The following is an 18,039-nucleotide window of genomic DNA, read 5'->3' as shown; positions in this document are numbered from 1 at the left end:
TGTTTTTTATCTCGTATCTTTTTTTTCTTGTTTATATTTTTATGTTGTTTATCACAAATTGGCTTTCAGTCAGTAGACTCTTCAGTCAGATAATCCTAAACAAGCATCAGACGGACAGATGTGTCGATCAGATAGAGACCAAAACAGCAACATTTCCTGAACACAGAAAAGGCATCTCATTCTCAATATTGTTCCTGTCAACCGTAAAAGATCACACACACACACACACACACACACACACACACACACACACACACACACAGATGCACAGACATCACAGACATTCATACAGTCCACATCACCATGTACTCAAAGTCTGTGTAACTATACACACACAAATACAGTAAGTGTATAAGAAGGTAATTTGTCTCATTCCACACAGACATACAGCTACACACACACACACAAGCACACCTTCCATACATTTCCATCTGAACTTTCCCAGGTATAACATGAAGTGTGTTTTCGCTTGGCCCCCGTTTATTGCCATTTGTTAGTGGTGGCAGTACTGGCGGTGGCTGATAGTGCAGCTTGTTATTGGGGGAGTGACATGTTGTGGAGACACGGCCCCTTAAGCGTGTGTATCAGTAAATGGATTAGGTCCTATCTGCAGTCGGCTGTGTAATTGGGTTTGTGTTATCTGTGCTTCGCTGAGAGATGGGCTAGGTGCTAATTGAAAAGGCTGTTTTGTTCACATATTGGGAGTGTGTGCGGTGGCATGGCTGGGATTTAGGCAGGTGTGTGTGTGTTTGTGTGTTGTGTGTGTGTGTGTGTGTGTGTGTGTGTGTGTTGTGTGTGTGTGTGTGTGTGTGTGTGTGTGTGTGCTTTTGTGAAAAACCGTGACACCTCTGCCTGTGTGCTGTGTGTGTGTAGCTCAGCTCGTGCAACTTTGTGTAGTGATGGTGTGTGTGTCTGTGAATGACATGAGTACTGAATTGAGTATTACTGAGAAGAAAGTAGGAATAACTTGCACGTCTACTGCAAGCTGGCTGCTACTGCACTGAGTTTGATTGCATGATGCACGTGTGAGACAGGAATCAAATCAATCTAACTGCACTCGCAACAGCACGACACTACTACTTGCCACACCTCACACCAGCACTCACTCTAGGCACTGCAATCAACGAGAGACAAACATATATACGTATGAGTCTTGCGACACACTCTTCACAACTAGACACCACGATTAATCACCATTAATGCATTACTGTTATGTCTTGACAGACTGCAATTAGTCACTATTCGACATCTACGTAATCAGTGTATCAGCATCGTGCAATTTGAATTGCTGTGTGTAAGATCACAACTGAATGCTTCTCAGTGATTAGTGGTATCAGAGTGTTTATTTCTCTTGTCTGTGTGTTGTGTGTGTTGTGTGATGTGTTGTGTGTGTTTATCTGATAAGTGATGAATCACATTTCAGTAATGTAGTTGCAATCTGTAATTTGCATATTCCTAGCCTGTTTTCTAAGTTTTAAACCTCCTTCTTCTCCCTCACTAGAGACTACCTTGTATCCATTCTTAAGAATCTACTTGACCCCAAGGTGAGCTACATGCACAAACAAACTAAACAAATAAAATAAATAGCATAAAGTCCTCATAATAGCAGCTAACAATAATGCTAACCAAACTGCAACTGCACACCCCAGGGCTTTAGATTAACATCCCACACTGATAGCACTGGTGCCACCCATAGAGACCAGTTTGTTTGTTAATCTTGGATGCATATTTATTTGCCATATTGTATTCCAAGCATTCTCTATGTAAACTAATGTTTAAATGTTCCTCTTTGATAATGCAAAAGTATTTGAGAGAGAGAGAGAGCTACATCACATGGCCGTAGGATTTAATGGTGTGGACCATAATGTTCCAGACAAGTTTCCAAAACTATGAAAATCTTTTGAGAGCACCACAATAGGCTTTGATGGACTATCGTAAACGTGCTAATTACCAACCATTTTGTTCCAAAATTCTAAAACAATGATGTTTTTTAATACTTCAAAATAACATTTGCTAAATGAACCTTACATTTTTCAGTAGCCATAGGTGTGTAGATTTGAACAAAATCTAGTTTAGTTACCGGGGCTTTTACTGCCTGAAATATCCGATTTTGTTTACCACGATCGGAGTTTAGTGCTGGGCTGGTGGGTGCTTATTCCCAACCTTCTCACAACACATCAACGGTTAGCCCGAGAATTCTCGTCGCAACCGGAGCTCCAAGCGGATTTGTACAGGCAGCCTTACAACACTGTTTACAGCTCTTCGAGTCACAGTAAAATGTAATTTTTGGTACATAGCTAATTTAGATAAACTTACAGTATGGTGTGGGTGCTTGCGTTTCTTTAGGAAATCGCCGTCTTGGTTTGTAAATGAAAAAGAAATGAATATTAAGTGACACATACACGTAAGAGGTTGGACATATGTGACTGTTGGTAATATGTGACGTTCCGATACTTAGGAGACCATTAATGCATAGCCATACATTATGTCTGTAGCCTATGGCATTCAATTGAAAGCCACAAGCACAAGTGGCATCTCGAATAAGCCATGGCTATGCCATCAGCTCAAGTGGCTGGTCTTTGTGTGAGTGTGAAAAAGCTTTCAGAGACAAACAGGCAGAATCACAGCTTACTGCTTGCAGACTCGAGCAAGTATTAGCCAACAGAATCAATCAATGAATGGACACGCCAGCAAAACTCAACAAAACAACCAGATTGGTGGAAATAATATTTATCAGTTCCATTCCAACCAACATTTGGTAAATACACAATTGTAAATGTGATTAATCTATTTGCAAATATATTTATTGTCATAAAGGAAGTGGGTGTCTGTTGTACTGTTGTCTGCTGTAGTAATGATGGCAGTTTGGATGCTGACAGGTGTGCTGTGATTCAATTGGGGCATTCAGTAGAGGTGATGGATGCAGGAAGTGGAATGGAAGAGTAGGTTTATCTCCTGCAAACACACAGGCATAAAAATGTGTACAACTGAGTTTCTCAGCCATTTATTTCTTTTGAGAAAGCTGCTCTCTTTTTTGGTTTGGTGAGAGAGAGAGAGAAAGAGAAAGAGAGAGTGTGTGTGTGTGTATATGTGTGTGTGTTTGTGTGTGTGTGTGTGTGTGTGTGTGTGTGTGTGTGTGTGTGTGTGTGTGTGTGTGTGTGTGTGTGTGTGTGTGTGTGTGTGTGTGTGTGTATATGTGTGTGTATGTGTGTCGTGTGTGTGTGTGTGTGTTTGTGTGTATGTTTGTGTGTGTGTGTGTGTGTTTGTGTGATGATAAAATATGAAATGTGATTTTCTCCTGTCATCTGCAATTCTGCATATTTTCACTCCAGCCCTCCACACAGTCTTTTTCGTTCAAACACTGAAATATGAAGAATGTTTTCATAAAGCATTCATTTGGAATGATCTGGTTGCCTCTCTCCCCTCTTTCATTCTCTCTCTTTCTCTCTCTCTCTCTCTCACTCCCTCTCTGTCTCTGTCTCTTCTCCCTGTGTACTGTCTTAGAGCAGTATGTGTTCTTTTATTAGGTATCTCTGTTGTATCTGTGAGCGTACTCACTGTCAGACTGAGTAATGCCCTGTGTGTGTGTGTGTGTGTGTGTGTGTGTGTGTGTGTAAATCAGCGTGCTAGCTGGTCCCTAGACTTTTCATTTACTCACATCCCACCTGCCTCAACACACACACACACACACACGCACACACACACACACACACACACACACACACACACAGGCAAAGGATCTGTCTCTCTCAGAGCTGCACCTGTACCCCCTGTGTGAGTCTCATGAGGGTGATTAAGGGAAAGATCTATGAGCTGCAGTCGGGACTACCCCCACATATACTACACACACACAACACTACATCACATCCTATGACATCTCTCTCTCTACCTCTCTCTCTTTCTGTTCCTCCCTTCTTTTCTCTCCTTTTTCTATCTCTCTCCCTCTCTCTCCCTCTCTCTCTCTCTCTCTCTCTCTTTGCAGTGATTTTTTTCCAGATTCATTCAGATCAGGCTTAGTAGAACAGTAGTAGGACTGAAGTGGGCTCGACAGGAATACCTGTGTCAGCTGCTGGGCGTAAGAGGGCAACCATGCCCTGAGAGAATGATATATACACATGTGTGTGTAGGGTGTGTGTGTGTGTGTGGGGGGGGGGGGGGGGGTGATATATACACACAGTGTGTGTGTGTGTGTGTGTGTGTGTGTGTGTGTGTGTGTGTGTGTGTGTGTGTGTGTGTGTGTGTGTGTGTGTGTGTGTGTGTGTGTGTGTGTAAGAGAGAGAGAGAGAGAAAGAGTGGGAATGATATACGCACAATGTGTGTGAGTGTGTTTGTCTGTGTGTGAATGTGTATTCATGTGTCTGTCTGTGCATAGGAGAGTGAAATTGCAGCATGGTTTGACCCTGACCTTCAATGAAAACCGTCCTTAGTCACGCAAACAAACACACACTCATACAAAAGTGCACGCACACACATGCATACACACACACACACACACACACACACACACACATATGCACACACAGACATGCCTCTAGACCAGAACTCCTCTGGGAACCACATCTAATGGTGTGTTTTTTTGCTCTGGCTGACCTACAGTGGCCTGTAGAGGACATACTGTGCCCCCGAGATCTGCTCACATCTGCACACTCTAGGACTGCTCTGAACTCACTCACAATCCCTCGGTCCAAACAGGACGCAGCCGGGTTAGCCAGCTGTGCTAGCACTGCTGTGTTCCTATCCGTCACTCAACCTCTGTCTCAACGCGTTTGTGAACATTTATTTTGAAGCTTAAAAAATGCTTTTGAAATTTGATTTCATGTGCAAAGTGGCTGGCACTGAAGAAAGACAAAACCAAAAGGTGTAAGAGATAATGTGACTAAACACATCAGGATGTGCTCCTGGATGTTTCCACCACAGAAGTCCTTATTAAGGAGTTAATAACATGCACTCATGCAAACTCACTAAACGTGCCTTGTGTAGTAACGTGTTTCATCTCTCACCAAACTCGCTAAACGTGGATTGTGTAGTGACGTGTTTCATCTCTCACCAAACTCACTAAACGTGGATTGTGTAGTGACGTGTTTAATCTCTCACAAACATGTGAATGTGCTCCTGCATTTAGAACACTAAACACCTCATCTGCTTATTCTGTCGTTCTCATTAAAACTAATTTTCACCCACTCGTTTTCTCTCCTTTCTTCACCCTCTCTTTGATTTTCTCTCCTCTTGCTCATGCCTTCTTTCTCTTGTCCTCCTCTTTCTCTCTTTCTCCCCCTCTCCTTCTCTCTACATCCATCACTCTACCCTTTCACACACCCTTTTCCTCCCCTCTCTTCTTATCTTTCTCACCCTCTCCCTGACTCTATCTCTCTCTTGCCCTTTCTGTCTCTCTTTCACTCTCTCTATTCAGTGTAATCACATGGCATACAATATATGGCAAATACTGTATATATCTCACTTCTCTTTCTCTCTCTTTCTCTCACATTCCCTTTCATTCCCTCTCTCGCTATCTTGCTATCTTGCTCACTGACTCAACTCCCCCTCTCTCTCCCACTAACTCTCTCTCTCTCTCTCTCTCTCTCTCTTCTCTCTCTCTCTCTCTCTCTCTCGCTCTCTCTATCTCTATCTCTCTCGCTCGCTCTCGCTTTCTCTCCTCTCTCTCTCTCTCTCGGTGGTTTGATGACTGTTTCAACAAATTGGCTTTAAACCTCTCTGCTGCTATAGGGACCTAATGTGATCATGCTGACTGAGTAACAATAGATGCCTGCCAACAACTGACTGAAATAAGTGCATGTTATCATATGTGAACATTTATAGTCTCTCTCTCTCTCTATCTCTCTCTCTCAATTCAATTGAATTCCAGAAAAGCTTTATCGGCATTAATGTTTCAGCAACATTATTGCCAAAGCTCATTGTACTCATAGAAGGACAAATATGTTTAACAGAATAAAACATAAACAAATATGTTTAACTCTCTCTCTCTCTCTCTCCCCTCCGTCCTCCAGAGAGGGCGCTCTTCCCCAGTCCCAGGCCGTGTTGAGGCTGGGCCCAGACGTGCACGAGCAGCTGGTGGGCCTGCTCTGCCGCTTCAGCCCCCAGGAGCTCACCGCCTTCCTCAAGACCTCCCAGGACTACCGGCTAGAGGAGACCGTCCAGGTAACCGTCCGCTTGGGTCGGGGTGGGTTGCAGTAGAGTAAAGGTGATATACAGGACAGCGTTCTGGGCTGAGGTATGCTGTGGGATAAGGTCACTATTGTTTGGGCATTTTCTCACTAATATCAGGCAAAATATATCATCAGAACTTAGATTTACATGTATTGATTTAGAAGACACTTTTAATCCAAAGTGATTTACATATGTCAATTATATTACAAAGGATTATATTGTCCCCGGAGCAATTTGGGGTCAATTGCCTTGCTCAAGTGCTTAACGGTGGAAGGCTGGAATTGAACCCACAACATTTCAGGCTACTGCATGCTAGCCCAGCTCCTTGACTACTACGCTACCACCGCCAACTTAAAGAGCATAAATCATCAGAAGGAAGCTTGTTGCGGTTAAAACATTCAACAAGATAGCAATTAGAACATTCACTATCTGTTGTGTTAGTGCACATTTGCTCAAAAATATACCCCACATATCATCAGCTTAAATAAGGTGAAGACTGAAGAGAGAGAAGAAAGGGAAATAATGAGAGAAGAGAGGAACACCATGGAAAGAAGAAGGGAACAAGATGGACAGAACACAGTTCTTTCGATAAGAAAGTGAAGTAAACAGAAACTGGAGACACAGACCCGAACGGGGGACGAAGCTGTGGTGATGGCATACAGTAATCACGTTACAAAAGCCATATTGGCAAGACTGAATGCTTCTCATGTTGAAAATGTAATGCAATCCTAATGTGCTTTTTGGATCGTTATGGCAATATGACTGAATAGTAAATGGGCTGTCCAGGCAGTATTGTATTAAGAGATGGAGAGAGATGGAGAGAGATGGAGAGATAGACTGGTGTCTTGCCCTGCCCTCTGAGGCCCTTTTCTGCAATACGCGAGGCTAGGGCACACGCGGGGGGGGGGGGATGATCAATAGAGTTTTACAGGCAGTGGCAGCTAATAAATATTTTATCAGTGCAGCTAGCAGTGAGAAGATATGCTTTACCTCCCTCTCTCTCTCACACTCGCACACATACACACTCAGAGAACTGTCTTTCTTTGAGTGGGTTTAAACTTCTATTTTGTGAGGCAGTGCTAATTGGGCTACAGCCAGTCGTATGGTAAACGGTCTTAACCAAAACACCGTTGAGCCCAATAAAGGAACTAATGAAATGCTAACGGTGAATAATAGCTGGTGCAATAGGGATCTTATATGATCATGCTGACTAAATAGCAATAGATGTCTGCCAACAACTGCCTGAAATAAGTGCATGTTGGCATATGTGAACATTCATACTCTCTCTCTCTCTCTCACACACACACACACACACATAGTGACACTCTATCTCTCTCCCACACACACACACACATACACACACACACACACACTGCCTGACAGAAAGAGTGCTAAAACACATTCTCTCTCTTTCAAATTCAAAGTTAGATGGCGATAGAAGGGTACACATTATTCTGTCAATCGTCTCTGATGACCCAATCTCTTCCTGTTTCCTGTCTCTTGTCCAATTACAGATCACAGAGCAACACCAGCTTCATGAAGCCACAGCCTTTCTGCTAGAGAAGAAGGGGGACATTCAGGGGGCTTTTCAGGTGCTGCTCAAGGTACTTGAGCCCCCTCCCAAACACGCATACACACACACACACACACACACACACACACACACACACACACACACACACACACACACACACACACACACACACACACACACACACACTTGTATGTGACCAATAGCAATGTACAGCAATATCAGCCAGTAAAATACTTCCTTGATTTATTATTAAATGGAACAATCAAAAAGGTAAGTAGATAGAAGGAAGAAGATAGAAATAAAGAAAGTCAAGGATACATAGCAAAAGCAAGTCAAGGATTGAAAGGAGGACGATGAATTACACACAGTAGGAAAGGAAGTTGAAGATGTGCAGTAATCCCAAGGTTGTACTCCATCTGTCTGCAACCCAAAGCAGTCCCACCTGTGAAGGACAAAAACAACTTGCCTGTTTGCCCAGGGCCAGACAGAAGCAAGAGTAGGTCTGCTTTTACATCTTGTGTCAGTGATGGAGATTTACTTCAACGATTTCAAATGATCCAAACATGCAGCGCAGTGGGGGAGGCTAGAGCTACCTTCAAAGTACTACAACATAGCGGGTTAGCGGGTTCATTTCCATTGGCTACATTATATGCACACACACATACACACAGACACACACACACACATGGACACACACACACACACACACACACACACACATATAGTTGGAAGTTAGATGATGTAGTAAAATGTGTGTGCGTGTGTGTGTGCGCCTGTGTGTGTGTCTGTGTGTGTCTATGTGTGTCGTTGTCGGTGTCTATGTCGGTCCATCCTCTCACTCTCACAGACTCTGGAGACTAAACTCAGCAGCCTGGCCCAGGAGGGAGCGAAAGCGCCTCCATCCGTCCCAGAGAGCGGGGAGGTGGAGGAGAAGGAGGTGGAGGAGAAGGAGGTGGAGGAGGAGGAGGTGGAGGAGGAGGAGGAAGACGCGCCTCTGCAGAGGGTGCAGGAGGCCCTCAGGGACATCATCGCCCTGTGTGTGAGAACCTCGCATGGACTCAACCAGCAGCAGCGAGAGGTGTGTGTATGTGAGCGAGTGTGTGTGAGTGACCGAATGTGTGTGTGCCTGTGTGTCTCTCGCTCTTGCATTATCTCTAGCTCTTTCTTTCTTTCTTTCTCTCTCTCTCTCTCTCTCTCTCTCTCTCTCTCTCTCTCTGACTGTCTGTCTTTGTGTGTGTGTGTGTGTGTGTGTGAGAGAGAGAGAGAGAGAGAGAGAGAGAGTGTGTGTGTGTGTGTGTGTGTGTGTGTGTGTGTGTGTGTGTGTCTTTCTTTGAGTGGGTTTAAACTTCTATTTTGTGAAGCAGTGCTAATTGGGCTACAGCCAGTCGTATGGTAAACGGTCTTAACCAAAACACCGTTGAGCCCAATAAAGGAACTAATGAAATGCTAACGGTGAATAATAGCTGGTGCAATAGGGATCTTATATGTGAGTGAGTGAATGTGTGGGTGTCTCTCGCTCTTGCATTATCTCTAGCTCTTTCTTTCTTTCTTTCTTTCTCTCTCTCTCTCTCTCTCTCTCTGTCTGTCTGTCTGACAGTCTGTCTTTGTGTGTGTGTGTGTGTTTGAGAGAGAGAGAGAGAGAGAGAGAGAGAGAGAGAGAGAGAGAGAGTGTGTGTGTGTGTGTTTCCCTCTTCCTCTATCTCTGTATGAAAGCAAAAAAATGTAAAATAAATTGAAGGCACATTTCAAATTTCTATGAATTTCTGAAATAAATATCTGTATTCATGTATGTTAATCCATTATTGTTATACCTCTGTTTCTGACTTGATTTGTCATGATGCATGTGACAAATTAAATATCTCCCAGAAGAATAGCATGTTAATTATGAATGTTAATTGAGAGACTTTAATAGGGTAACTCATTTTATTTAATGTATTTTTTGGGACATTTTTGGGAAAAGAAACTTTCATTTACCAGACAGCTATATTCTCTTTAAAGTCTTCTCAACTCCGTAAAGTCCTTAACATGAAGCCAATTAATGTGGGCTGGACTTGCAAGATTGCAAACTTAATAAAAGATGCAATCCTGCTGCATAATATATGTGTGATTTAATGAAACTGTAGTGTGTGTGTGTGTGTGTGTGTGTGTGTGTGTGTGTGTGTGTGTGTGTGTGTGTGTGTGTGTGTGTGTGTGTGTGTGTGTGTGTGTGTGTGTGTGTGTGCCCCCTCACTCTTGATGATGGTGATGATCTTATTTCAGGCTCTCTGGTTTCCTCTTCTGGAGGCGATGATGTCACCACAGAAACTCTTAAAAGGCCCTGATGCAAAGCACACTTCAGAAGGTAATACATATCCAAACACACACACACACACCTACAAGCACTCACGCACGCACACACACACACAAACACCTGCACGCACACACACACACACGCACTCACGCACGCACGTACGCATGCACGGACACACACACATGCATACAGACTTAGACGCACATACATATGCACTCTCACGGAGGGCAAACCGAGAGCACTCTCTCACACTCTTGCCCAAACAAACACACACACATGCACTCACTTGGCAGACATTAACAGGCTGCTGCATGCATGGCCACACAACCATATAATTTCCCAAACAAACAAAGGCGTGCACACACACACACACATACACACACACACACACACACACATACATCCACATAATTATGCACATTCATGCAAGGCCAATATTGATACTCTCACACTGGCGTAGACAGTGAAGGTAGGTGAAAAGTTGCAAATACTTAATACATAATTCATAATACATAATACATAATTCTCTCACACAGACACACACATACACACACACACGCACACACACCACAAACACACACACACACACACACCACGCACACACACACACACCACACACACCACACACACACGCACAGACACAGAGTCGTGCAGACTGGCGACTGGCAGTGATAGAGGCCTGATAAGAGCAAGCTAATTAAGCAGTGATGTAGTCGTGTGTGGGGGTTCTCTCCGGCTGATAACACATTCAATTAAACAATCAGACCCATCCTTTCAACACCCTCCAGCTTAATCTGTCTCTATATATATGTGTGTGTGTGTGTGTGTGTGTGTGTGTGTGTGTGTGTGTGTGTGTGTGTGTGTGTGTGTGTGTGTGTGTGTGTGTGTGTGTGTGTGTGTGTGTGTGTGTGTGTGTGTGTGTGTGTGTGTGTACATGTGTGTGTGTGTGTGTGTGTGTGTGGGTTGTATGAAGAAACATTGTGCATGCTTGAGAAAGATGTCCACTGTGTGTGTGTGTGTGTGTGTGTGTGTGTGTGTGTGTGTGTGTGTGTGTGTGTGTGTTGTAGTGTTCATTAGTTGTGATGTGTGTTTTAGATGTGTGTTGGCACATCTCTACACATGTACGATTAACACTTGTGTGTGTTTTTGTGCACTCACATTCAGTTTTTTTATTTTTTATTTTTTGGTGTTTTTTTTCCACAGCGTTAAAGGAGCTGACCATGCAGGTCTTAAACAACATGTCCACCTTCATTGCCCTCCCCGCCATCATCCAGCGAATTCTCCAGGTGAGTGGTTGTGCCTCAGTGTGTGTGTGTGTGTGTGTGTGTGTGTGTGTGTGTGTGTGTGTGTGTGTGTGTGTGTGTGTGTGTGTGTGTGTGTGTGTGTGTGTGTGTGTGTGTGTGTGTGTGTGTGTGTGTATTGTGTGAGTATGTATCAGAATTCTAGCATGAGAATCTGAAATGTGGTTATTTTGACTTACTTAAGGTCAGTCAAGGGTATTGCACTACATATGCCATGTGTGTGTGTGTGTGTGTGTGTGTGTGTGTGCGTGTGTGTGTGCGTGCGTGTGTGTGTGCTCTCAGTTTCTCCATGTAGGAATGGTTGTGTATTTCCCTACTCGTATATGGAAATGAACTGGGTGTGATGACACCATGTGTAGTGTTTACTAGTTATTACTTTACATTTTTAGCGTTATTAATTGTCAGAAACAATTTTCCAAACAGAAGGGTTACAACTCCATTGTCTGACCTTACGTTCTTGACCCCATCTGACCAGTGAAATGCAATGAATTGTCTGTGGGCTCGGCAAGTTAGTTTTCAATTTCAGCCGGCACTCTGCCGTGGGGAAATAGTGATTTAGACAGCAGCCTGCCTTACATCCACTGAGCTCGAAAATGAGTTTCAGCCAGGCTCTTCCTTATCACTGCAGCTAGCCCAATTGAATAGAAGAGCCCTGGCACACACATACACACACACACACACACACACACACACACACATCTCTCTCACACACACACACACACACACACACACACACACACACACACACACACACACATACACATCTCTCTCACACACACACACACACACACACACACACACATACAGACAGGCATGCACAAACATACGCACTCAAAAATCCTTGTACACACTGAAACGTCACATGTATAAAATCGTTTTTATATATCAGTGTGCTTTTGATGCCGCTTAGATAACAGTGGGCATCAGTGAGCATCTACTAGTAAATAGCTTTGCTATTGGCTAGCCTTGTTACATGGACATTTAGTTCAGAGGGGCAGACACACACACACACACACACACACACACATACACACACACACACACTCTTATCCTGCCAAATGAAGGTATTACTATTAAACCACCCCTACATACACAGGCCTTTCACCTACACACAAGCGCGTGCACACAAACACACACCAAGCACTCCAAAGCTTTCCCACCAATCAATGCAACCTGCCAGATCGATGAGGGGAAGCGGAAGCATTATCGAGTCCACTGAGCCTCGGAGACGCTCAGATATCCCTCCCCCAATAACACACCTACAGTAACACTCGGAGCCTTGGAGGCGCTCAGATATCCCTCCCCCAATAACACACCTACAGTAACACTCGGAGCCTCGGAGGTGCTTAGATATCCATCCCCCATTAACACACCTACAGAAGCACTCATCTGCCGTAGGCCTTAACCATCCCTCCATCATGTGCCACTTGTCTGCCGTAGAGCCAGACCATCCCTCCATCTCGGTAGAGGGAGGACACACACACACACACACACGCACGCATACACACACACACACCTCAGCAGAGGGAGGGCGTATAGTAGAGTGAGGTGGTGGGGACGGGTAGCATCCGTAGAATTAGATGGAACTGACTCCAGATCAGTTTGTGGTGCATTGAGGTTGACTGGGCAGTAATGGAGCACTGAGAGTTAATGGAGTGTAATTGTGATGAATGGGAGCTTTGGTTTGGAAGTGAGTTTGGTAATGGAGGAGAGAGGCTGAGAGGTGGTGTTGAGAGCTTTTCTCTCTCTTGCTCTTACTCACTCTCTCTTTCACTGCCTTTCTCACTCTCTCTTTCCCTTTCTCTCTCTCTCTCTCTCTCTCTCTCTCTCTCTCTCTCTCTCCATCTCTATCTTTCTCACTGGTAGTGTTGATAGCTTTTCTCTCTATCTTCCTCCCTGTCTATCTCTTTCTCTCTTTCTCTCCATCTCTATCTTTCTTACTCTCTCAAATTCAAAATCAAACTCAGATTCAAAGAGCATGACTGTATAGTTACAATATTACCAAAGCAATATGATGGTATTGGTATACATCACAAAACAAAACAAAAACTATCAAGGAAATATTTTGCATGGAGTTGGATAATGATAAAATGAAATAAAACACACACACACACACACATGGAATATCATAAATTAAGGGGGAAAGGTATTGTCATAAATAAAAAGAAATAAACCTCTCTCTCCCTCTCTGTCTCTATCCTCTCCTGCTGAGTCTGTCTCTTTTTCTCCAGCCCTTCCTTCTCTCGCTACAGTATATGTCTGTCGTTCTCTCTCACTCATTCCTCTTTCCTCTTACTTTCTTCCCCCTCTCCGTTGTCGTTCTCTCGCTGCCCTCTTCACCTGATTCTCGCTCTCTCTTCCCCTTTTTTTCTTCCCTCGTTCTCTTTCTCCGGTCTAAACCTCTCTCCCGTGGATTGGGATCAGTATTGATGAATAGAGGAGAACAAAACCTCTCCCATCAGGCTTGCAGCAGAGCAGGCTGGCTCACCTCCAGGGTCACATGAACTGCAGCTACACGTGTGTGTGTGTGTGTGTGTGTGTGTGTGTGTGTGTGTGTGTGTGTGTGTGTGTGTGTGTGTGTGTGTGTGTGTGTGTGTGTGTGTGTGTGTGTGTGTGTGTGTGTGTGTGTGTGTGTGTGTGTGTGTGTGTGTGTGTGTGTGTGTGTGTGTGTGTGTGTGTGTGTGTGTGTGCACATATCTCAGTAATGTGGTGCGTGCGCATATGTGCACCAGCTCCCTTGTGCCATTGTAAGGTGGACACACATGCATGCACTGATGTGAGGTATTTGGCTTTGCTCCCTATGGGTCCTACCTGCACACAGACATGCATACATTCAGGACTACAAGGAGTTTAGTGTGTGTAATGCATTGGAGCCTGACTCATAAATCGGTGTGCTGTTATTATCGGCAGTTATTTGAGTGATATTTCTGTCTGTGTGTGTGTGCTTAGATTTGTAATCATGGTAAAAAGAAAGAGAAAGAGGCTGGGTTTGTCATTCCATATGAACGCATCTCTCTCTCTCTCTCTCTCTCTCTCTCTCTCTCTCTCTCTTAGTCGTGTGTGTGTGTGTGTGTGGTTATTCACATACTGTACAGTAACATACTGTATGTGTGAAAACTATGGAAAGAGAGAAATGTACTGTAAATGTTAAACAGATTGACTGACAGAGATGAAGATGGTGATGGAGGTGAGAAATAGAGTGAGTGAGTGAGTGAGAGAGAGAGACTGTCATGCTAGTTTCTGCTCACAGTCTGACCTTTCTCACATAGCTTAATCTCATTCTCGGTCCTGAGATGTGGCCATCGGTGAATCTTTCCTGTGTGAATGTGTGTGTGCACTGTGTGTGTGTGTGTGTGTGTGTGTGTGTGTGTGTGTGTGTGTGTGTGTGTGTGTGTGTGTGTGTGTGTGTGTGTGTGTGTGTGTGTGTGTGTGTGTGTGTGTGTGTGTGTGTGTGTGTGCGTGCATATCTCAGTAATGTGGTGTGGGTGTGTGAGGGTGTAAGAAGAGTAGGTAATAACACATGTGTGGGCATGAGTGCAATCTGTACTTCACACATTCTCCTCTTTTTTTATCTCTCTGTTAACGCTGTCCATTCTTATCCCTCTATCCCCCTCTCTCAGGATCCTGTGTATGGAAAAGGCAAATTAGCTGAGATTCAAGGCTTGATTTTGGGCATGTTGGACACCTTTACATATGAACAGGTAAGCTGTGTGTGTGTGTGTGTGTTTTCTTTATTTGTTTATTTGGATTCCTGCCTCTCTACCCTCCATTATTGCCTCTTTGTCTTGTCTTGCTTATTTCATTCCCCTGATTTGTTTTCGTCTTCCTCTTGTGTCCGTGGGGTAGATGGGCAGGGTGTGCTACTTTAACCGGACTAACACGCTCAACACCTTAGTATATTCACAACTGGGTGCTAAATCCTCCTGAGCGTCAAAATAATCTTTAAAAATAAAGGATAGCACTCACCGTGGAATCGCCATAATCATGCTGAAGAAGGTTTAAAAAAAAGTTTAAAAAAGAACTGAGTGCTATCCTTTATTTCTACAGTTTGTCAGGGTATGCTGCTGCCAAGGCAGACAAATGCTGCAGTGAGCCTAAAATTGAAATTGAAATTACGCTGCTGTCGTTCCTAATTTTGACTTTTTGATATCAAAAAATGACTTATTTTTGTTGATCCTCGAAAGTCAACATTGTAGGCCTCATCAATCATGCTCCCAAACAAGTCACAGTTATGCTCCTTCGTTCAGAGTTTAGCTCTGCTAACATTGCAGTGGATATGCTGGCGCATCACATCTTACCCATTTTACACCTACCCATTGCAACTCACCGATCAGCTAAATAGATCAGACAAACAACTGCTAACTCAGCAGAGGTGATGAAAGTTGAGTGCTGGGTTAGCATTGAGGATTGTGTGCTCTCCTGAAGATACAAGACTTCTGTGCTTTCAGAACTTTGCTTGGCTTGCAACTGGAAAAAGAAGTTTGCAAAGAAAGATGTTTTCAAATGTGTGTCCGTGTATGTGTTGGTATCAGTGTACGCATCTGTGAGGGTGTGTGTGTGGACAGAGACCTATTACTCACACATAGGGTCACCGGAATTCCCTTGCAGTGTATGCCTTAAAACATGGTATAGTGTATGACATTACATAACTGATTGATCTGACGTTGCTAGTAATTCCATGACTGATGCTCCGACATTCAAATGTGCCTGCAATGGGCTCTATGCACGACTCCATTTTGGATTTGCTTGTACTGGCATATCAACTTCCTGTTTACATTAATACATTGGCAAATATGGCTTTTTTGTATAGTCACTGTCGGAACCACGTCTCATGGTAATGTAGACCGACTTTGTGAAAATGTTGTGTGCCATTCCCTCCAGCAAACGGGAAAAGGGTTTAAAATGTTCTTAACCTTAATCAAGCAACTGATGCTACTGAACTGGTTAGAAAGCTTTAGCTATGTTGTTCAGTTAGAAATAGCCAACTATATTAAAACTGACAGGCCAGTAATCTGTAATTTTCTGTCATAGCCTACTGTGTACAGTGTAAACAGGAAGTTGATTGCCCAGTAGGAAGCAAATCCAAAATGGAGTGCTGCATAGAGCCCATTGGAAGATTCCTTTCAGTTGTGGACACTGTAAAATATAGTTAGCAGGCAGAGACATGCATAAACAATCGGCCATAGGTTGAGTACATTCAACAACAAAAAATAAAAAAAACGGTGTGCTCTGCGCAGTGTGCTCTGCAGTGTACACCTGGCCCTGAGACAGCAACTCCTCCTTCAACTTGACTAGCACTCACATGTGGAACGAATTAATTAGTTTATGTTTAATGAGTGCATTTCATTAATTGAAGGTTATTAGTGCCCATAGTGGAAGAATTAGACAGATTGTAATGTGTAAGCATGCACACACAGACGCAAACAAACACAGACTGTCGGCAGGCTTTGCTTTCAAGAGGAACTTGAACAAGATGTTATTTCCTGTGTATTCATTCTCATTCCTCTCAGTGACACGCTTGGATTCATGTGTTCCCAAATAGCCCGCACTCACCCTAAATGGTTGTCTTCCTCTCTCTGTGGGGGTTGATTCTGGTGTGTGTTTGTGTTGTCCTGTCCTGGTTGTGGATATTCTTCCGTTCATACAAGCCATTTACTGTAGGTTGAGAGTCACGTAAACCAATCTGACTTAAGTAGTCACGGTAATGGTTCTCTCACCATAGTGGTGTGTATCAGTCTAAACGTATACAAAGCAATCAATATAGCACTTCACCTAACAATAAAATATAAAAATATAAAATAAAAATTAACCTTTCTAATCCTAATTGCCATTTTATTGGTATTAGTGTAGGGTTCAAACTAATCCATAAACACTGAACTCATTGCACCCATAATTACTGATTATATCACAAATCGGCAGCACATGCAGTACACAGTGGCCCAGGCAAAAACATAATAACTTACAATGTATAGAGAAAGCACTAAAGCCCTTAACACTGGGGGCTTTTCCCACTGGGGCTGTATGCCAGCAAGGATATAAAAATGGCAAAGGTGCCAAGTTTATTTTAAGCAGACTCTTTCCAAAGGACTTCTTTAAAAAAAAAAAAAAAAAAAGAATCCTTGCACCCCAGTGCCGGGTTTGGTGGGGTTATGGTGTAATTAGTAGCTGTAAATGAGTGCTAACCTTATTTTCACTTTTTAAATTAGTGCTTGTTAATTGGAGTGGCTCTCCAAAAGCCCTCCAGTGGAGGCGAGGACAGTGGGGTCGAGCTGTGCAGTGTAGTGGAAGGAGGCTAATCGCTCCTGAAAAAAGTCCTCAGACTTCCTGACTTAAGATTATGGTGTGTTAAAATAGATGGAAAGATTCAGTTCAGTTCCGTTGGTTTCTGCTTGGAGCCACAATGAGTTTTGAGTATGGAATAACTGATTACAGTTAGCATTTATAGTATTAAGCCTTTGAAGTATTGACATGAATAAAATTATATGAGATGACATACAGTATGCTTGTGTGGAAGCATTTGTGTGTACATGGATGTATGTGTATGTGTGTGTGTGTGTGTGTGTGTGTGTGTGTGTGTGTGTGTGTGTGTAAGGCACAGGGTAAGGCTTGGGCCTAAAGTTTAAGACTCTCAACTGTGGGAAATTTCTAGATCTGCCATGGCCTACCTAATCTTCTTGTCATGTTAGATGTGAATTTGTATCTGTCATTACGTATCTCTTCCTATTCATGTGAACACATTTTCACTGCTC

At 43.4% G+C, this 18,039-nt stretch overlaps 1 protein-coding gene across 1 annotated transcript in view; it reads left to right on the top strand.

Moving 5' to 3' along the window:
- vps8 (VPS8 subunit of CORVET complex) overlaps nt 1-18,039 on the top strand; it is a 93,588-nt gene that overhangs the window by 44,900 nt on the left and 30,649 nt on the right. Inside the window, exons 36-40 of the mRNA XM_076303450.1 lie at nt 7,680-7,769; nt 8,547-8,777; nt 9,959-10,040; nt 11,193-11,275; nt 14,911-14,991. Coding sequence (XP_076159565.1) covers nt 7,680-7,769; nt 8,547-8,777; nt 9,959-10,040; nt 11,193-11,275; nt 14,911-14,991 — 567 coding nt within the window. The remainder of the gene's footprint in view (nt 1-7,679; nt 7,770-8,546; nt 8,778-9,958; nt 10,041-11,192; nt 11,276-14,910; nt 14,992-18,039) is intronic.

The sequence above is a fragment of the Alosa pseudoharengus genome, unplaced genomic scaffold (genome assembly GCF_046254945.1).
Source record: "Alosa pseudoharengus isolate Yale_2024_CS ecotype anadromous, Long Island Sound unplaced genomic scaffold, YU_APseudo_1.1 YU_APseudo_1.1_scf_24, whole genome shotgun sequence".
In the NCBI taxonomy this organism is placed as follows: Eukaryota; Metazoa; Chordata; class Actinopteri; order Clupeiformes; family Clupeidae; genus Alosa; species Alosa pseudoharengus.
Note: the sequence above shows the minus strand (reverse complement) of the source record. Positions and strands in the feature narration are given on the sequence as shown.